The sequence below is a fragment of the Camelus bactrianus genome, chromosome 20 (assembly GCF_048773025.1).
Source record: "Camelus bactrianus isolate YW-2024 breed Bactrian camel chromosome 20, ASM4877302v1, whole genome shotgun sequence".
In the NCBI taxonomy this organism is placed as follows: domain Eukaryota; kingdom Metazoa; phylum Chordata; class Mammalia; order Artiodactyla; family Camelidae; genus Camelus; species Camelus bactrianus.
In genome coordinates, this window is record NC_133558.1 from 37,739,343 (window position 1) to 37,761,161 (window position 21,819).

At 41.3% G+C, this 21,819-nt stretch overlaps 1 protein-coding gene across 4 annotated transcripts in view; it reads left to right on the plus strand.

Annotated features, from left to right (window-relative positions):
* Positions 1–21,819, plus strand: part of ZNF451 (zinc finger protein 451) — a 72,879-nt gene that overhangs the window by 39,377 nt on the left and 11,683 nt on the right. The window contains exons 8-15 of one of the 4 annotated variants that reach the window (XM_074348975.1): positions 2,828–2,981; positions 3,479–3,626; positions 6,588–8,194; positions 10,001–10,141; positions 13,563–13,693; positions 14,585–14,771; positions 18,279–18,388; positions 21,651–21,719. In XM_074348975.1, coding sequence (XP_074205076.1) covers positions 2,828–2,981; positions 3,479–3,626; positions 6,588–8,194; positions 10,001–10,141; positions 13,563–13,693; positions 14,585–14,771; positions 18,279–18,388; positions 21,651–21,680 — 2,508 coding nt within the window. In that variant the 3' untranslated portion in view covers positions 21,681–21,719. The remainder of the gene's footprint in view (positions 1–2,827; positions 2,982–3,478; positions 3,627–6,587; positions 8,195–10,000; positions 10,142–13,562; positions 13,694–14,584; positions 14,772–18,278; positions 18,389–21,650; positions 21,720–21,819) is intronic. The other 3 variants (XM_074348976.1, XM_074348978.1, XM_074348977.1) reach the window with 3 other exon arrangements.

Consider the following 21,819-nt stretch of genomic DNA (forward strand, 5'->3'; position numbering starts at 1 on the left):
GAGTAGCAAGTGTTCAGTGTTTTCTGACACTAAAGCTATCCAGCGGGCATGTCACCAGCTCGCTGCCCGCTCTTCCCCCTGTGGGTGCAGGTGAGGACTGTGGAGGGCGTGCTGTGAGCCCCGGTGCGCCTCAGCGTCTCACTCTGCTCCGAGGGCCACTCTGCCCTCCAAGGCGACTTTCCCCCTGTCATCCCATCCTCCCCAGCCCTAGGCAATCAGGAAACTACTTTCTGTCTCTCTGGCTTTCCCTTTTCTGGACATTTCATTTAAATGACTTCTGTGACGAGGTTCTTTGACTTGGCACCGTGTTTTCTGGGCTTCTGTGTGCGTGGCCTGTGTTGGCGCTCACCCCATCACTGCGGTGACACTCCAGCCTGCGGGCGGAGGCCACTTTCTGTGTATCAGTGCATCAGTCGTGCCCACTTTGTGACTATTGTGAATAATGCTGATGTAAACAAAGGTCCAAGTCTTTGTGTAATCATATATTTCCACTTCCCTAACGAGTTAACGTTGGCTCACATGGTTATTGAGTTTAAGTTTTCGAAGAACTGCCAAGTTGTTATTCAACACAGTGCCCCATTTTACTTTCCCACCAGCAGTGTGTGTGGGTTCCAGTTTCTTCGCGTCCTTGCCACTTATTATCTGTCTTTTAAAATAGCCGTCCCAGTGAGTGTCTGTGAAGTGGCATCTTACTGTGGCTCTAATTTTTTATGTATGTGCACAGATTTGTATGGTGTGTGTGTGTGTGTTTTTAATGTAACTGGAAATAAAACCGTAAAAGGGAACTGAGTATGTTAACTTGCCAGACATCCTATATCCCGTTCCTTCCCCAGTTTGTAGAAGGTATTTACAAATATGCTATACTTTTGCAATAGGTATAGCCCAGTAAAATTGTATGTAGAATCACAGTTTTGTTCTCTTGAGCAAACAATTTAAACAAACTTATTTTGAATCCATTTATAACTCATAATTGAACTAAAGCTTCTTAGAGTTCTTCGAGTAGGGGACACTTGTGGTTAGTAAACTGGTGGTTAGTCATGCTTCTAGTGCTCTTATTTGAAACCTTCTAATTGGAATGCAAGACATACTGGGTGTTATTTCTGCATGGCACTCACCACAATAAGATGGGGTGAGGAGGAGTGGAAGGAGCATACGATTTACCACCAAAGACAGAAAGCTGGATGTGATGGTAGCTTTGTCTCTCCTGAGGGTGCAGCTTGGAGGGGCGTGGTGATTTTGTTGACTTACCTAAACTTCAGTTTCCTCACTTGTAAATGATGAAGATAGTACTTTTTGGGGTTACTGTAAGGATTAAGTGGGCAAGCACATTTGAACCCCAGTGTGGTGTGTGACATGTGCTCGGTATACATGTAAATTTCCTGTCCCCCCTCCTGCTGCATCTCATAAGCAGCTACTATTCTAATATCCCTAACATCAGTGGTAGTAAAGTTAAGAAGACGCAATACAGCTTTTAAGACTATTACTCTAAGTACCATTAACAGGAGGTTAAATTTTTGTTGTACACAAGCGCATATACATATATGTACCCACATAAATATACACTGAAAACTATTCTAATTTTGGGATGGAGGAGGCTCTTATCCAAGTTTGGAAACCTAGACGCTAGAAAAGGTCTACCTGTTTGTATCAAAATTTTAAAGTGACCATATACAAAATTAATAGACAGATGTTTGATGAAAAATGTTTGAAAAATAGAGGATGAGACAGAGTTAGTTTTGATAACAAAGAATGGGTACAGGTTGACCAGAGGGAAAAAAACAAAAACAGTTGAAACATGCGCCTAAAGGACATGGAGTAAACAATCCACAGAATATGGAATATCTGTAGAACTGCACGGATAAGTGCTCAGACTCACTAGTAGACGGGAAGTGTCCACTAAAGTATCAGGGAGTTCACAGCATCTGTAAGACTGCAGATGTGAGAGTAAGGTCTGTGACAGCTGTTGTGCCAGGCTCATCCGGTGCCAGGGGATACGTCCACTGGTGGAGCCTTTGTGGAAAGCAATTACACAATGTCTTTTAATATTCAAATAATAAACCTTTTAACCCAGTAGGACCACTCCTGATAATGAGAGAAAAGCACCTTTAAATAAGGATATATATTCAACGATATTTACAAAATCTTTGTTTATAGTGGCCAAAAAAAAAAAAGAGAGAGAGAGCCTGGAAATGGATAGTTGACTACATCTTAGTAGATCCACACCAGGGAGTAGTTTGTAACCATTAAGAAGAGTAAGCTAGAGCTGTGAGAGTTGATTTTTAGGGATTTCCATTAAGTATTGTGGAATAAAAAAACTAAGAAGCAGAGGAATCTGTAAGATGACAGTATTTGATGAAACAATGCCAACTCCCTTTGTATGTTTATTTCTGTGTATTTTTGTAAATGATTAAACATAGAGAATTTTATGGAAGAATACATATTTGTAAACATAGGCTATATTGTTGAGTACAGTGAACAAAGTAAAACATAAGGAGAAGTGTATGTGATGTGAAAACAATTATGCATTTAAATAATATTGCATATGGATGTGTATGTATAAAGAAAAATGTATAGAGAGCAAACATATGTTTATTGTCACAGAAAGATGGTCATAATTTGTTTTTAAGGAAAAAAATGAAAAATTTCATATATGGGACCTCATTTATGATTAAAAATTGTAGTTCACACTCAGGGAAGAAAAGTTTTCATGTTAAAAGTTGATACAGAATATTCCAAGTAAATAATAAGTTGGACATTTTGAAAGTTGATGTAAGAAATTGAATATTGATTTTAGTTGTCTGTAATACGGCTTTGCCTTATGTTTTAGGAAGCTGCAGATGATGGACATAAAAACAACCTTCTTCCTCAGATTATTCAGTGTTTTGCGTGTCCAAATTGCTTCCTCCTTTTTAGCAGCAAGGATGAGTGTTTGAAGCATATGTCTGGGAAGAATCATTTCCATCAGAGTTTTAAACTGGGTGGTATGTCAATACTCTCTTCTGCTGAAAATTGTTAAACTGTTTTAATCTTTGCTGGTTTACTGTACTTCGCAGATAATTCTTGAGGTATTATCCTCATGTTAGTTTGAGAACTGTGAAAGGGAAACATTTTTATCTCAGTTTTTCTTTTTCAAGCAAGAGTCTCAGTCTCTGATCTGTACCTAAGAGTAAGGTTTACTTTGAGGGATGAAGAGAAACTTGGGAAGAAAACATTTATTCAGGGTAATGGTTTTGTATATCTGTGGTATCTGGGAAGTTGGGGTGTTTTTCTGCATTTAAGACTCAGATTCTAGTTTGAGCATGAGTTCCGCATCCATTGCAGTTAACTGAGAGTAGAAAATGACTTCTCTTAGGATTTTTAGCACGTAAATAACTATCTTGTTTTACTTACTACGACTGATGTTGAGAAAGCCAAGGCGGGGGAAGGCTGGGTCACTCTACTCAAACCTTTGCAAGTTATAGTTTATTTTGTCTTTCAGATGACAAGGGACTGGCACACCCAATATCATTTCCATCTTTTGCAAAGAAACTCTTGATCTCTCTGTGCAAAGACGTCCCATTTCAAGTCAGGTGTGTGGCCTGCCACCAGACGCTGCGTTCCCACATGGAGCTCACGGCCCATTTCAGGTTTGTACTGGTCTAGTCTTGGGCTGTAAGGAAATCCTCCCACCCCATAAGCTCTTCACCAGCAGGCAGAGTCAACAAATCCTTTTCTAGTCCATGTGTCTCTCCTTCTAAAATGAGAATGCATATTTGCCCTGGAAACTAACCAAATTTAAAGAAATGAGAGAAGTGAGAGGTGTGGGAAAGGTGGATATGTTTATATTGCCGTGAACCTTAAGCAGGCTAACAGTTCTCAGTTCTGTGCGTTTTCTGAGTGTCATACCTCTGGGAGGAGAGGGTTAACACACACCCTTGCCTTTGAGTCAGCCAGAGTGGAAAATATCGCAGACATGTTGAAATATTATATTTCAGTGAAAGGCCACATTTGTCAAATAATCAAGTATGGTTTTTTGTCTTTATAATGGAAATTACCAGGAAATATGCAGAAGTAAGGAGAGCGGTATAATGAACCCCCTTGTACCTCTCACCAGGCTTCAGTAGTTACCAACACGTGACAGGTGTGTTTCATTTACACTCTCATAAAGTTACATTTTACTTTGATTTATACTCTCACCTCTCAACAAAGTAGAACAGCTATTTTCACAAACACTCAAGTGAAATATGTTCACAAAAAAATGGAGGCAGTGGAGTATAATTCCTCTGTATATACTCAATATAATTACTGATGTTACCAGTCCTGGTTCTGACTTACATATCGTTAGTTCAAATCCTTGTTCTGCACTGTGTGAAAGTCAACAGAATATAAGACAAACCTCCATTTACCCATCACCAGCTTCAATAACAATCAGCACTGCCATTCTTGTTTTATTTATACATCTTTATGAGCCTTACCCCCTTAATTATTTTTAAAGTTATTTGTTTTTGAGATACAGTGGCGATTTATTGAAGTGTGCCAATCTTAACCTTGATGATTTTGAAGACTGGAGACATTTGTTAACCCACACTTTTGTCATCCTGTGTTACCTCTCCATGGAAAGTCCCACTGTGTCCCTTCTCAGTCACCTCCCACTCTCTCACCACGGACGGTCTTTATTCTGACACTTCTTCCACCTTACATTGGTGTTACCTCCTCTAGAACTTGATGTAAACGGAATCATGTACAGTGTGTGCTCTCGTGTTTGTCATGGTATCTGTAGGATTCATCCATATTGTTTAATACATTGTTCCCTTATATTTGTGAGTAGTATTCCATTGTGTGAATATAGCACAATTTGTTTGTTAATGCTCATGTTGCTAGGCATTTGGATTATTTATAGTTTTTAGCTACTGTGCAGAAAGCTGCTGTGTGCATTTTGTACAAGTCTTTTTATAGACATGTCTTTCCACTTCTCTTGGATGAATATCTAAGAATGAAATTGCTGAATCAAAGAGTAGGTGTGTATTTAATCTTACAACTAGAAACTACTTTTCCCAGAGTGTCTGTGCCAGCGTACGTTCCCCTCAGCGAGGTGTGAGAGTTCCACTTCCTCCTCATCCTTGCCCAGGTTTGCTGTTGCTAGTCTTTTTCATTTTAGTTATTCTCTTGAGTGTCCCATTGTGGCTTTAATCTGGATTTCCCTGATGAACAGTGACGTCAGACACTTCTTCATGTGCTTGTAGGACATGCACTGATCTTTATGAAATGTCTGTTTAAGTCTTTTGCTGATTTTAAGAATTGGATTGTCTTTTTAATAGTGAGTTGGGGTTCTTGATATATTCTAGATACAAATCTTTTGTCAAATGTGTGAATATATTCTCTCCCAGTCTCGACTTGCGTATTTATATTGTTAATTATGTCAGAAGCGTTTAGTCTCATTAAGTGTAATTGATTGATTGTTCTTTTGGTTTTATAGTTATGCTTTCTGTATGCAGTATGAGAAACCTTTGATTATTCTTACTTCAGGAATATATTTTGTTTCTTCATTTTTAAAAAATTCAGGCTTAAAAAAACTTTTTTAGCTTCTTTATTTATTTCTATAATTGATCTCAAAAATTTTTAATAGATTTTGAAAACAACCAGCATTTGATTTTACTGGTGCTTCTCTGTTGTTTGCCCATTTTTTAGTTTGTTGAGTTCTACTCTTTAAACTTTGAGTTTAATTTGCTTATATTTTTCTAGCTTCTTAGATAAACATGTAAAGTTACAGGTTTCTCTCTAAGCATTGCTTTACCTGCATCCCTCAGATTTTGATAAGTTGTTTTCTTTTCTACTCAGTTAAAATATTTTACCTTTTACCTTTTGGTTTCTTTTTTTGACCCATAGATTTATTAGAAATGTGTTGTTTAACTTCTAAAAATTTAGGGATTTAATTTCCTAATATTTAGGGGGGGTTATTATTATTTCTTATTTCCAATTTAATTCCACTATAATTAGAAAGCATACTTTGTATAATTTCCCACTTTTGGTAGCAGATCTGTTCTCTCTGAGGTTTGGTAGCAAAGGGAAGACAGTTGAAGCACAGTTGTTCCATTTTCTTTTCTTCTAGAGAAGTTGACTTATTTTGAGTAAAATTTTGGAAGTGTGTGGTCTTAATTGAGCCTGGTTCATTAGTATGAAAGCAACCTCTGGCGTGGCATTTACTAACATAAAATTAATCTGTTCTTAAAGAGTAAGCGCCAGGCTGTTGAGACTCTTCCTGTAGTGGTCCTCGGTACTGCTGTATTACCACAGAGAAGTTAATTATTTGTTTGTCTCATAAGGTCCCTTTCAGTGCCTTTGGTATTGTTTTTAGTTCTATAAAGTTTCTCTATTTTTTTTCTTTTTTACTCTTTTGGGTCTAGTTTTATCCTTTGATATGTGGATTGGAAACATACAAACTGTAGGTTATGTTCGGGTATTTGAGTTGATGGAATATTATATAATCTGCATCTTTACTGAAAAACATTTTTAGTGCTTATATATACATAGTTTATAACTCCTGTAATACAAAGCAGAGATACAGTATTCAGAAAACGCTTACGAGTGTGTTTTTTTGCCCAATTTAGAGTTCGTTGTCGAAATGCTGGTCCTGTAGCTGTGGCTGAGAAGAGCATTGCTCAGGTGGCAGAGAAATTCATATTACGAGGCTATTGTCTACATTGCAACCATGTCTTTGTGGACGAAACCAGTACCCGGAATCACAAACAGAATTCAGGACACACAGTCCGAGTCATCACCTCGATGGAAGAGTCAGTCCTGCTTTACTGCCACAGCAGCGAAGGGAGCAGACCCCAGTCTGACTTGAACCTGTTGCAAGATCCATCCAAGTTTTCATCACTTAAAAGAACTATGTCAGTTCAAAACTCTAGCTCACAAGATTGCAGCACCATTCCAAAAAAGAAGATGAATTTAGGAGGTAAAAGCCATGAAGGTGTGGTTTCTGTTCAGCGGGCAAAGCCAGCTGTTAAGGCCTGGTTTTGTGAATGCCGTCAACGGTTCCCAAGTGAGGATGCAGTAGAAAAGCACGTGTTCTCAGCAAACACCATGTGTTACAAGTGTGTGGTCTGTGGGAAGGTGTGTGAAGATTCAGGAGTCATCCGTTTACATATGAGCCGCATCCATGGAGGGGCACATTTAAATAATTTTCTTTTCTGGTGTCGGACATGCAAAAAGGAGTTAAGGAGGAAAGAGGCGATAATGGCACATGTGACCGAGTTTCATAATGGACACAGGTACTTCTATGAGACGGATGAGGAGGAAGGGGAGACTCTGCCACCGTCCTCCGCAGCGTCGGTGAGCGGTTTGACTGCGGAGAGTCCTTCATCTGTCACCATTGCGGATCACTCCCGGGCAAGCAGCCCCCCAAGGGGTAAGTGGCAGTGCCGGATCTGTGAAGATATGTTCGATTCCCAGGACGCTGCGAGACAGCACTGCATGTCTTTGGCAAGTCACCAGTTTCACAGGTACAGCTGTGCCCACTGCAAGAAGACGTTCCACAAGAGGGAGACGCTGTCCCGGCACTGCCAGGACGAGCACGACAGCGAGGTGCAGAGCCGCTCTTTCTGCGGGCTCTGCGACCTGACCTTTGACGCGGAGGAAGCTTTTCTGAGTCATTACAAGGAGCGGCACAGCACAGATTATGTGTTTGTGTCGGAGAAAACGGCCGTGTCGATTAAAACCGAGAGCGACTTCCCGGTGGCGGAGACCAGCGGCCTGCTGACCTGCGGCTGCCGTGAGAGCTACATCTGCAAAGTGAACAGGAAGGAGGACTACGGCCGGTGCCTCCAGGCCATGCTGGACAAAGGCCGGCTGTGGTTTCGCTGCGGCCTGTGTTCGGCGACAGCGCAGAACGTGGCCGACCTGAACGTGCACGTGCAGCAGGCGCACGGCGGGGAGCGGGGCGCCGAGGCCGGGGGGCCGTGGTTCACGATCAAGTGCGGCACGTGCACCAAGGCCTTCCAGGACCCGGAGAGCGCGCAGCAGCACTTCCACAGGAAGCACTGCTTCCTCCAGAAGCCCAGCCTGGCGCACTTCGGCTCGGAGAAGGCAAGCCCGTACACGTTTGCCGCCGGTGCCTCCCGTCCAGAGAGAAAACCCAAGCCGGCGGTGAGCCACCCAAAGAATTCAGAGCCGGAGCCGGGAGCCGAGAGTGAGCGAGGCGGCCAGAGTGTAGGTACGGCCTCCCAGCCCTGCCGCCGTCTGCGCGGGTCCCCCTCCCTTCCCGGGTGGCAGCCGTTGGGCTGTGAAAACTGACGGGGAGACCCCGCAGGGAGACAGCCAGCCAGTTACTGCCGCGGGGCCTCCCGAGGGGGGTGTGTTCCTGCTGCTTCATTCAGCCGCTCTCAACTTCAGGGGACAAAATTTATGTTGGCTTCAAATAATAGGGGTTTCAGACAACATTTTCTTTTCTTTTCCAAACGGCACGGGGATTTTGCAAGAGAAGGGAAGCAGACGTCTTTCTCAAAGTCAGACTTGAAAGTTATTCTGCACATCACTGCCACTTAGATTCAGGTCCACTGAAAAGATAAGTCAGGTGAATTCTCTTAGTTTCTGTTTTGGCCTTATTCTGTAAGTATGAGAAGGAGCATTTGGGAACTTGTACCTCTTTGTTAGGGGTTTTTTGGAAGCAAAGCTTTTACTTACTGTTGAAATAACAATTAGAGAAATAGAGCTGTAAATGGCGGCGGGAAACCAGGGAGAAAGCCGAGGCCCGGATGCCCTTGTTTGTGCCACTCTAGACGCTCCTTCCTCCGTATGAGCAGATTAAGGAAGTCCAGAGGAACACAGTGTTTTTATTTTGCTCAGAAGTGTAATTGTTTTCCCTAGAGTATAATTTTAAGTACAACTTTTAGATAGTTATTAACTCATCGTAAGTTACATGGTGTAGAGTGGGACATGAGGACATGTGAAAGTTTTGGCTAATAAAGCATTTTTATGAACGACTGAACTTTTATAGACCTGTTCTGTAGCGTACACAGAGCTCAGCATTAACTTGAGTCGCAGCATGTTTTATGTGAGAAATTAAATGATATGCTGTGGACCCATTCAGCTCTACTTGAGACAGTGAAGCTGTGTTCACACTGTTTTATGTTCTGTGGTTTTTCTTTTGCTCATTAGACGACTTTTGGGAATTTGTGTTGGTCTCTGGTGGGTTGAAGGTCATTTAATATCTAAAGCTACAGCTGCTGAGTATTTTAAGAAGAGGTATAAGGAGGTGGCTGGTTGGAAATGGGAGGAGAGTATGGCAGTGGTATATTTGAGAAGGTCTCTATTAGATGGATAAGGAACTATTTATTTTTAAAACAATTAAAAATTTTAAGATTTGCATTGCACCTCTAAAAACTGTAAGACCTTGTCCAGGTGGAGAGATGTGAAAGACGGGACAGGAAGGAGAAAGAGAGCTGGAGGACGGCAGCAGGTGAAGGACTGGAGAGCCAAGAAAGATATGTCCGTGTGGGGTGGTGCCCGTGTGCCCCCCGGTTACCTGTTATGCACTGCTTGATGGTAGCAGGCTGGCAGGTTGTCTCATTTCTGCTCTCCAGGTATCTGATAGAGAGCCGGAGGGCCACTAATGAAATCAGTCTAGATTAGGAAAAAAGCACAAGCCTGGTGGGGAGAAAAGTTCTTAGCAAGTAACCTTGAAATTCTGTTTTGACTGATGGTGCAAGTTTTTTACGTAGCCTTAGAACTTGGTCTTCTGTATCTTCCAGTACACTAATTTAAAAAAAAATTCCTTTCATAAGTGACTTTTAAAGAAAGTCTGAGGATCAGTGGCACATATCTGTAGAAAGGATAATCATTTCTGAAATAGTCAAAATATTTTTTATCCGATGTAAATATACTATGTTTTGTACAGGTTTGGGTTTCATGAAATGGTTTAGATAGAAATAAATAACGTGCAAGATTAATACTCAGTTGACAAAGTAAAATGTTTCAGCCAGTTGTTATCACATACATATTCACGTTTGTTTCTACCCAGACGAAGACATTGAGCTTCCAGATTTGGATTACCTGCGGACCATGACGCACATAGTCTTTGTAGACTTCGATAACTGGTCAAACTTTTTTGGTCATCTACCAGGGCATCTGAACCAAGGAACATTTATCTGGGGCTTTCAAGGTATGGTTAACAACGAAAACATTTGAGACAACCTCCCCCTTTATTCCCCCTCCCCTTAGAATATGGTTTGTTTTAAAAGGACTCCTCTTGAACCTTCCTGAACGGAGCACGGGAACATAATTGGAATTTTGTCACGTTGCATTATAGTTACTCTGCTACAGTGTCTTCTCTCTACAGTTCTCTTGTGTACATGTTGGCTCTGTTTGGTGACCCACAGTTCGTGGGTTGTTCGATACCGATTGAAGGAGCGTTTATTCAGTACCTGCGACACGCCAGCTGCTGTGCTTGCGCCTAACGCAAGCTTACTAATTATTACCATTTCCCCCCTTTTCAGATAAAAGGAAGTAGGCTGAGAAGTTTATTTTTTCCCAAGTACAAAAATAATAAATAGTAGAGTTAGCTTTTGAACTTGGGCCTTGTGACTACAGGACTAGTGTTATTTTTAACGTAACTGCCTCTTCGGTTCATTCTTACTGTTCGTAAATGTGCATCTTCATATAAATCTCTTTGCAAACCATTGACCAAACCTGAGAGAGAGACAACTTCTTGATTAACAGAAGTTTAGTATAATGAGCACCTGACATGCAGGCTTACCTCGGAGATACTGTGGGTCCAGACCACTGCAGTAAAGCAAGTCACGTGAATTTTTTGGTTTCCCACTGCATATAAAAATTATGTTTATACTCTGTTGTAGTCTGTTGAGTGGGCAACAGTATTATCTCTAAAAAAACAACATCTTAATGAAAAAACACCTTATTGCTAAAAAGTGCTAGCCATCACCCAAGCCTTCAGCTGGTTGTAATCTTTTTGCTGGTGAGGGGTCCTGCCTCCATGTTGGTGGCTGCTGACTGGTCAGGGCGGTGGTTGCTGAGGTTGGGGTGGCTGTGGCAATTTCTTAAAACAAGACAACAATGAAGCTTGCTGAATCAGTTGTTCCTTACACAAATGAGCTCTCTGTAGCATGTAATGCTGTTTGATAGCATTTTACCCACAGGAGAGCTGTTTCCAAAACTGAGTGTCAATCTACTTAAGCTCTGCCACTGCTTTACCAACTATGTATATGTGATTTTCTAAATCTTTTGTTGACATTCAACAGTCTAAACAGCATCTTCACCAGAAGTAGATTCCGTCTCAAGAAGCAACTTCCTTTTCTCATCCATAAGAAGCAGCTCCTCATCCATTAAAGTTTTATCATGAGATTTCAGCATCTCAGTCAAATCTTCAGGTTCCATTTCTAATTCTGATCCTCTCACTGTTTCCACTACTTTGTCCACTGAAGTCTTAAACTCCTTCAAGTCATTCATGAAGGTTGGAATCAACTTCTTTCAAATTCCTTTTGATGTTGTTTTGACCTCATCCCATCTTCTCAGTCATGAATATCCTTAATGGCATCCAGAATGGTGAAGCCTTTCCAAAGGTTTTCAGTCAGAGGAATCACTGTCTATGGCAGCTGTAGCCTTACGAAATGTATTTCTTAACTAAAAAGACTTCAAAGTCAAAAGTACTCCTTGATCTATCAGCTGCAGAATGAATGTTGCATTAGCAGGCATGACAACATGCACCTCACTGTCCATCCCCATCAGAGCTCTTAGGTGATCAATGCATTGTCAATGAGCCATAATATCTTGAAAGGATTCTTTTATTCTGAGCAGTAGATCTCAAAAGTGGGCTTAAAATATTCAATAAACCATGTTATAAACATGTGCTGTCATCCAGGCTTTGTTGTTCCATGTATAGAGCACACAGTCAATTTAGCTTAATTCTTGAGGGCCCTAGGATTTTCAGAATGGTAAATAAACATTGGCTTCAAGTTAAAGTCACCAGCTGCATTAGCCCCTAATAAGAGAGTCAGCCTGTGCTTTGAAGCTTTGAAGCCAGGAACTACTTCTCCTCTCTGGCTATGAAAGTCCTAGATGGCATCTTCTTCCCATAGAAGTCTGACACTCTGTTGTTTAGTGACGCCACCTTCATGAGTGATCTGAGCTACATCTTCTGGACAACTTGCTGCAGCTCCTAACCTACATCAGCACCTGCTGCTCCGCCTTGCACTGTATGTGATGGAGGCGGCTTCTTTCCTTAAACCTCATGAACCAGCCTCTCCTGGCTTCAGACTTTCCTTCTGCAGCTACCTCACCTCTCTCAGCCTTCACAGAATTGAAGGGAGTTAGGGCCTTGCTGTGGGTGGGGCCTTGGTGTAAGGGAATGTGTGGCTGGCTTGATGTATCCAGATGCTAAAACTTTCTCTAATCAGCAGTAAGGTTGCTGCACTTTCTTATTGTTCCTGTGTTCACTGGAGCAGCATTTGCATTTCCCACACGAGCTTTTCCTTTGTATTTACAACTTGGCTGACTGTTCGGTGCAGGAGGCCTAGCTTTCTGCCTGTCTCCCTCACTAAGCCTAATCATTGCTAACTTTTGATTTAAAGTGATAAAAGTCTGACTCTTTCTTTCACTTGAACACTGAGAAGCCATTGTAGGGTTATTAGTTGGCCTAATTTCAATATTTTTGTGTTTCGGGGAATAGGGAGGCCAGAGGGGAGAGAGAGAGAGACAGGGGAGAGGCCAGTCAGCGGAGCAGTCAGATCACACATTGATCGATCAAGTTTGCCATCTTGTGTGGGCACGATTCATGGTGTCCCAAACAATTACAGTTAGTGACATCAAAGATCACTGACCACAGAGCACCATAACACATACAATAATGATGAAAAAGCTTGAAATACTGTGACTGTTACTAAAATATGACACACAGTGAGCAAATGCTGTTGGGAAAATGATGCTGGTAAACTTGCTTGATGCAAGGTTGCCACAAACGTTGAATTTGTAAGAAACACAATGTCTGCAAAGCACAGTAAAGCAAAGCGCAGTGAAACATGGTGTGCCTGTCACGTTTGATAGGAAACAGCGTATAAAGAGGAGGATTAGTTCCTGAGGTGCTCAGTGTAAAAAATATGATAAAAAATAAACACGTTAAAATACAGAGGAGGGTTAGGACTTAAGGTGGAAACGTGCTGACCTGGAGGAGGAGGCCAGTACAGCCCTTTGGTAAGTCCTGCTTTCCTGACTGCCCATCGTCGTACCCCCTGAACAGCCTTGACATACTTGACTTGAAAACCTCTGAGCTAGCATTCATGTAGAATAATACCATTCTGGGAATTTTCACACGCACTACTTCTGATTCTGTGAGATTTCAGATTAATGGGCAGACTTGGGGAAGTTGGTCTACTTTCCCGAGATTTAGGCGACAGGATGGTGACACCTGGCCTAGAACTGCCTTGTTCTGCTCCAGTCTGGGACTTTTCCCTCTAGAAGCATTTTTTTCTAGTGTTTGTTTTTCCTTAGAGAATTTTCGGTTGTATCTACTGTTCTGTTCTTTTTCTCCCCTGTTTGACTCTCACTTATGCCTTTTCTAAAAATAATAGGAGGAAACACCAACTGGAAGCCTCCAGTCAACTGTAAGATCTATAATTACCTGAACAGGATCGGCTGCTTCTTCCTCCATCCTCGCTGTAGTAAGAGGAAAGACGCTGCGGACTTTGCCATATGTATGCATGTGAGTCATTGCTTTATTCAGAGGCTAACGTGGCTTTGGGACCGACCCACTGGGATTTTCTCCCGCTTGACTCATAACACTGTAGGTTCCTTTTCTGTGCTGTATTTTTGTACAAAACCTTTTGTGTCAGGTTCTACTTACGACTCTTGAGGGGGCAGGATCCCAGATCACGTATTCACTGCTTCACCCCAGTTCCCAGCAGACTCCCTGCTGCACGTAGTAGGCCCTCAGCTGCGTGTGGAATAAATGACCCAGAGAAGGCGCTGTGCTGCTGCGTGCTAAGGCAGTTCGCGTTTTAACACCTCTGAGACCTGGGGGCACCCTCACAGTCACTGTTGGCCCAGGTGGGATTTGCATTTGCTTCTGTCTCTACCAGCCACCTGAGACCTGGTTTAAATGAAAGTCTCTGCATAGGGGTCTGTGTGTGACACAGTTAATATGAGTTTACTCTGCTATTTATTGGCTACTGCTTATGTTTTAAACCACAAGGTGATTCCTTTTTCCGCCCAGCCAGTGCTGAGCCTGAGTCATGCAGATCCCTTTGCGTGCTTTTCTCTGCGGCAGGTCTGTTTCTCATTTACCCTTAGACTGAGTGTGTAGCCCTTGCAGCATTCCACCTTTATGGGGGGGCCTTCTGTTAGATTCTGCCTTTTTTTTCTTTCTTTCTTAGTGGCACATAAAATAGCTTATTTTATAATTGGCGGCATTTTATATTTGATTAAATGTGGTATGTTTCGTTTATGCATGAGATTTCTATATTGTACTTTAGTGGGAGCTAGGGAGCAAACTAAATACACCTTTCTAGCCGTGTGTTCATTCTGACATAGATGTAACGTGACTGGAAACTCAAATGCTGATTTTGATCAATATGTGCCATTTGTTCCAACTTAGGCTGGCCGTCTAGATGAGCAGCTACCCAAGCAGATTCCTTTCACCATCCTCTCAGGAGATCAAGGCTTTCTGGAGCTAGAGAATCAATTTAAGAAGACTCAGAGGCCAGCACATATACTCAACCCTCACCACTTAGAGGGAGATATGATGTGTGCCTTGTTAAATAGCATATCTGACACCACCAAAGGTACGCAGCTGCAGTCACAGTGCAAGCCGCCCAAGAGGAGGAGACTCCACTGCTGAGCAAAGCCAATAAACTGCTGTCCCCCCGCCCTGCTGCCTGCTCACTAAACCGCCGTGCGCGCGCACTGCTGCCATGTTCTTGTCTTATCTCACTTCCATTTTTAGTCTGTTAGAAGAAGAATGAATTCATAATTTTCTGGAGCCTTTTTTTTTAATCTAATGGATAAAATTCATATTCTTGTATATAAAACACACATTTATGGTTTGAAATATGTTAGTACAGTTTTGCAGAGCTCAGAATCCAGATCTTCATTTTGTTTCTAAAATTCCAAATTTATCTTCAGTTTTTCAGAAAGCAAAGTGCTTCTAGGAGAAACCAGAAAGCAGTAAGTGATAACATGGCAATACCAAAAAAAAAAAAAAAAAAAAAAAACAAAACCCCAAAAAACAAACCCAGTTAAGAGGTTGACAGTGAGAAAATGAAGCCCTGAGAGGTCTTTATTTCCTTGAAGAGTTGGGCACCCCCTGGCCTGTTCTTGGGACTTCCGCTCTCTTCTCGGCCTTGCTGAGATGGTTCAGTGAAAGGACGTGCTCATGTCCATTCTCACTAACCAATATTTAAGAAAGAATGTGACTCCAGGCATTCGGACGGGGCTTTTCTTTTTCTTTTTTTTTTTTTCATAATTTCTGAAATAAATATGGATAGAAGAGAATAAAAGTAATTTTTAAATATCCTAATATTTAAAGCTGTGAATAGGATTTGAAGGTATTGGTGAAGGACCTCAATGGGAAAACTGACTGCTCTTTGGAATTCTTATTATATGCCTTTAAGTTTTTCAGGTCTGCTCTCCTAGCTGTTTTTTTTTTCTCCCACTGTATTCAGAGCCACATTGTGACTGAAAATCCATTCCAAAGAATGTTGCTCTGATCACGCATAATGATGGGTCAGTTCACTTCTGCAGAGTTAGGACTCACTAAGCTACCAGCACCGCTGTGCTCTTTACAGGAAGCATTTCTTTTTTGCATATTTGTTATGCTTTAGTGCTGAATTTTACCTTCGTATTCTGTAATTTTTGTTTTCATTCAGTTGCTTTTTCTATCTTTGGCTTTTTCAACCTCTTTTTCTTCCTCACTTTTACATCAAATTAATATCTTGTAAAATATTTAAAATTTTTACCTTTGCCACCAAGGCCAACCCCCTTCTCTTTCTCCTGTGACACTGCTTTGGGGAGCGTGACTTAGGTCATTTAGAACATGAAGCCTGTTACGGGTAATGCCTTTTTCTCAACTTTATTTGGAATGAGAGCTGCCTATGAGTAGGTCTGTGGGTACATTAGGGTTGGAGGTAGGACACAGGTTATTGTTGTAAACTGATCTTTTCTGAATGGCACCTATGTTCTAGGCTTTTTTTTTTTAAATTCATTCATTTGTAGTCAGTGCTTATTTGAACTTAATGCTTTTTAGGGGCACCTCTGCACTTTATTCTGAGTTTTTGTGAAATGCAGAGATCACGCAGTGCAGAAGGAAGGGCGTGGGCTTTGGTTCGCATGCTAACTCTGCTTCCTCGCTGTGTGGTTTCAGGTGAGTTGCTCAGCTGCTTCTGAGCCTCACTTTTCCTGTCTGTAAGGTCAGAAGAGTTAGTGTTACGTGTAGTGTCTGGCAGGGCGTGGGAAAGCCCTGCAGGTGCTCAGTAAGCAGCTGCTGTTCATCATTATTGTCGTGAAGAGGAAGTATGGTTCCCAGCCACTGTGTCTGCTTCTTTAGGTTTTCTTTGCAATTTTTTTTTATTGTGGTAAAATATACATAAGATGTACCATCACAAGCATTCTGAAGTGTACGGTTGTGTGGGTTTAACTACACTTACAGCTGTCACTGCCCTTCATCTTGCAGAAGGGAAACTCCATGCCCGTAAGCAGTAGCTCCCCAATCCCGTCTCCCTCAGCCCCTGGTAACCACCACTCTGTCTCCTGTCTGTGAATCTGACTACTCTAAGTACTTCGTGTAAGTGAAATCATACAGCCTTTATCTTTCTGTGACTGGCTTATTTCACTGAGCATTATGTCCTCAGGTTTCATCCAGGTTTCCTTCCTTCCTCTTTAAGGCTGAATAGTGTTCCAATGGGTGTATAATGCCCCATTTTGCTTATCCATTTACAACTGATGGACACTTGGGCTGCGTCCACACTTTAGCTATTGTGAATAATGCTGCTATGAACAAGGGTGTAGAAATATCTCCTTGAGACTTTGGGACCCTCCTTTCAGTTCTTATGAGTATATACCCAGAAGTAGCATTGCTGGATCATAGGGCAGTTCTGTTTTTAATATTTTGAGAAACCTCCATGCTGTTTTCCACTTGGACTGCACCATTTTACATTCCTACTAATAATGCACAAGGGTTCCCGTTTCTCTCCATCCTTGCCAACACTTGTTATTTTCTGGTTTTTGTTTGTTTTGATAGTAGCCCTCCTAAAGGGTGTGAAGGGGTATCTCATTGTGGTTTTGATTTCCATTTCCTTAATGGTTAGTGATGTTGAGCATCTTTTCATGTGCTGTAGCCACTACATTTTAAAAGTAATGAAAATTAATAAAATTAAGTAGCCAGAGAAGTGTAGTCTTTAAGTCACATATTTTATTCAGACCTAGATTTAAAGATGATTTTGTAACTCTGTTGTTACGCTGAATCATAATACGTTCAGTTTCATTTTAAGACAAAATTATTTTCTCTATTGAAGACTGAAAGGCATCAAATTGCCTGGTAATAAACTTTATAATAAAATCAAGGGACAGCAACGCTCTTGGATAACTTTATTCTTTCACCTTTCCTAACAAATGACTTTGTGAATAGTACAATAATGGTTTTTGTTAAGTGATATTTAATATGCACTGAGACTGAGGAAAATCAGTGTCCACAAGTGCCGCAGTTCCCGGTGGGCCTGGAGGGTAGTTTCGGCTACCACCAGCATGCCCGGGCGACTGCTTCCATCTAGCTTCGCGCAGCGTCCCTGTCTTCGGGTCTGACCACAGTGTGGTTTTAGGGTAGGAGTCGGTGGACCTTTCTGAGACTCTGACAGAACCTCTTTCCCCCAGAGTGGACCTGCATTCACAACATCACGTCCGGTTTCAGGGGATTGGTAGTTTCAAGGCTCCTAGTTACCAACCACCCAACCCGCAAAACTCTCCTCTTTAGGATGTGACCGAACTTCATACTGCAAGTAACATACAGTGAGAAGTTCTCTAATATTTAATCACGATTTTATATAAGCAGTGTGGTGATTTTTCAGGTTTTTAAAATATCCACCAAGCATAGACAAACTATGTAAGTTTGAACCTCTGATTTCTTTCTAACTTTTCAGAAATTGTGCATTATTAGGACCAGGACGTGGTTTATTTATTACTCCTGTGTGAGCAGGAAGAATCTGCCGAATAGTGTCATGAGAATCAGTGATCATATGGTATCTTGTATCATATGGTTTCTTTGCAAACTTCTCAGTTAATTGAAGGTTTTTTTTCAGGAGGTAATACCTCAGTAGACAGGGATATTCGGAGGTTGCTGGTTCCATACATGAATGTCCAGTCCCTTGGCCATAAGGTCTCACATCTCTGCTTGGTAGGGAGGGGACAGGTAAGTCGCTTTACTGCTGGCACTTTTTTTTTAGATCTCTGACTTGGTTAGGGCAAATCAGTTACTCTGTAGCAAGCTGAGCCTTTGGACCAAGTTTGGGACTTGAATGTGTCATGATTTTTGCCCTTGATAAACTCTCTCTCCTTCTGTGCATCAGGGTTCCAGTACCAGTATTTTGATTACAGCTATGATACATGTATAAATCCCTGTAGAGATACATAAAATATTAACCTGTCCTCAACTGACACCCTTGGTCCCCTTACCCTTCATCTCAATTCTGTTTTACACTGTACTCATTTTTCCTTTTTAAAACTTTGTCAAGATACATGGATCTTTTTTGGTGATCTTAATCAGAGGAACCAGGTAGACTTTTTCTTCTTTTAAACCTTTTACATTTTATTCACAAATACATGTTTATTCTAACTCAAGCCTCCTGTTTCAGAGATGCAGATATCCCTTGTCACTTAAGTGTTATTTTAAAGAAGGAAAAGGGAGCTAACCTTTATTGAAGGCCTACTACGTGCCGGCCACCATTCTAGCTGCGTTTTATACTTGTAGTGCTTGAGGATGTTTAAACACATGTTTAATGCTCTTTGCAGCACTGTGAGGTAGGGTGTGTCAGATGGCCCTGTCCACAGATGAGGGAGCAGAGGTCCGGAAAGGTTAAAGCAGGCCACCTGTGGCCACACAGCAAGTGTTTTTCTCCATCAGTGGTGCCCGCAAAGGCTGAGGCTTTCACTGACTCAAATTCCTGACGTTACGATGTAGAGAACCCATCGTGAGTTGTCGGCTCTTACCGTGTCCTTGAAGAATGAAGGTCGTGAGAGGCATTCTGCTACAGACTAATGCCATTGCAGTGTGTGAAGTGCCAAATACGAGAGTTGTTTTTTTTTTTTTTTAAATAACATTTAGGAAGATGGTTTTATATTTTGTTTTTTGTTTGTTTGTGTTCTGTGTTTTTTTGGTAGAAGATAAAAAGACTTGTCGGTTCTGGTACTTCAAAAAGTAAGCTGGTTATGTGTCAGACATAGCCCAGGAAAGATTATCATTGTAAGTTCCCTGGGATCTTTCGTCTTGTAAGTAAACCGAGAAGCCCGTTTTCTGTTAGAAATGCAGGCTCAGAGCGCATCTGAGTTAAAGGCGCCACGCCAACCCCATTTTTTATTTACCCTGTGGCCCCGCTCCCCGGCTTACAGTGTGTTGTCCGAAGGAACAAGTTAACTGTGCTGCTTGTTTTCACTTCCCTGACTTACATTTTAGGTTGGTTTGTTTGCTTTTACTCTACAGAGTGTTGGATTATCGCCCCTACTTCAGCCACACTGTGATGCCTGAGTTGCTGGATTGCCGTTCTCCGTGATCTCATTAGTGCCCACCGCTGGTTATATGAAATACTCTGTAGGCTCTTAAAGATCTGTTTATACAATAACTCGACCATACCTTGTAGCTTTGTTCAAGAACGTTGATTTATGTAATATTTTCTTTTTAAAAACGCAGTTTTGTGAATTCAGTTGTTGATAGTCCTTCAGAAATGAAACATCTTCCTTCCAATGCTGTGTAAAGTATGACCTTTCCTAGAATAGTAGTTCTTGGGTAATGCAGGGGCGAACTTGAGCATAGGCTGTTGTGAACTAGTGAATTCAAATTGAAAACAGACTGTCCTATGCTTCAAGATAATTTTTGTTGCTTCTGAATGCTCTCTTGGACTGTCTGATTCATGGCCCAGGAACTCTGTTGTAACTTTCGTTTGAGTCTTCATTGTGGAATGAATGGGGTGGAGGCGTTAAGTATGGTTGGTATCTGTCAAGTCATACCAATTACACAGGTTTGTGAGGCCATCTTGGAAGTTGAACATTGATGTTCTTTCACCCACGCTGTGGAAGTGAGGATGGTTGAAGCAGTGTCATGCTCTGTTGAATAGGCACTATGTAAAGTAATTGTTGAACCTAATTCTCAGCGCCTATCTGGCTGTTGTTAGCTCAGCCTGTTAATGAGACTACATAGGTTGTTGCTTTGGGTGCCATCCTAAAAATCTATATGATGCAATTAAGTCTGTGCAAGATGTTGAAAATAGGAAAGAATATTCATGATTTTCTCTGTTCTACAGGTGGGGCCGATTGAGGCAAAGGAAACCTTTAAAATTTTTTTGCAACCTAGTATCAAGCTAATCTTTATGCTTCAGACCTGCAGTTGTGCCCTAGGCCTGTCTGCAGCGATGAGTTGTTCAGGCCGGTTACAACATGCTGCTCTCCCCTGGCCTGGACTTTGAGTGTAATTACAGAACCCCTGCGTATTTTCTCTTTGTTCCTAGTGTTTTAAGACTTAATTTGTTGTTCTTCAAACTGTAAACGTAATGTTTCTTATTTCCCTAAAACACCACTTGAAAGATTCAAAGTTGTAGGTGTATATAACAGATTGTAGAAAAGCAGTAGTTTTTGTAATAAATTTTTGTGGCAGAAGGAATATAAGGGAAATTCAGCTATTTTTATTTACAATGATAAATCTTTAATTTTTAAACGTATATTTAGTTTTTACGTATTTTCACAGAAGCAGATGTGTCCATGCGATTGGTGTACAGTTATTTAACCCCTGATTTGGCCACTCTGGTGTATAGCGATTTCAGTGTAGTTAAAGTGATAAGCCCAGTGCTGGGTCCCTGATGGTGCCATGAGCACATGCTAAGTGACTTTCGTAATACGTGTCAGTCATGTCATTAATTTAAAGCCTTCGGTTTCTCATTAGGAAGCATGTAAAGACCTGAGATGGGTCTGTGCCAGGCAGGGACACTGGGAACATAAACCTGTGGTTTCAATAGAGATGAAGGTGTATGATTTTCAAAATATAGGAAAATTTTATCTGTCACCATTTAAAAATTTTTAAGATGATTTCATGCAAATGAAACTTTGGAATTTATTTGCTAGATCCAAATAAACATACTCGCTTTTTAAAATGTATACTTAAAAAAAATACTAGAATGTTATATTTCCTCAACATGCTAAGAACACTTTTTCAAACTTTTTTTTGAATGCAGAGCTAAAATTGAATTGCCTATTTCGGTTTTTTTTTCTTGATTAAAGTAATATTTGATAAGCATCAAAGAAAAAACACAAAACAAACCTATAGGGAAAGTGGCGTCATACACATTGTAATGAGTCAGCTTGGGCACAGGAGCAGTCATTGAAAATAATACTGTTTTAGAATACGTAAATTGTGGCATGATAACTTTTTCAGAAATACATTTGCATTTATTGATTCTGCCTTGCAGAGTGTGACAGTGATGATAACCTGGGTGTAGAAAGCGCTTCAGTGGGAGAAGAATTCAGATCTGCAGAAGGTAACCTAATGGAGCCAGTCCTGTTCCCGCTTGACTGTGATTTCCCCCTCTCACCCTATACCCCCCGCCGCTCCCTCCCACCCCTGAGTTTGAAAAATAG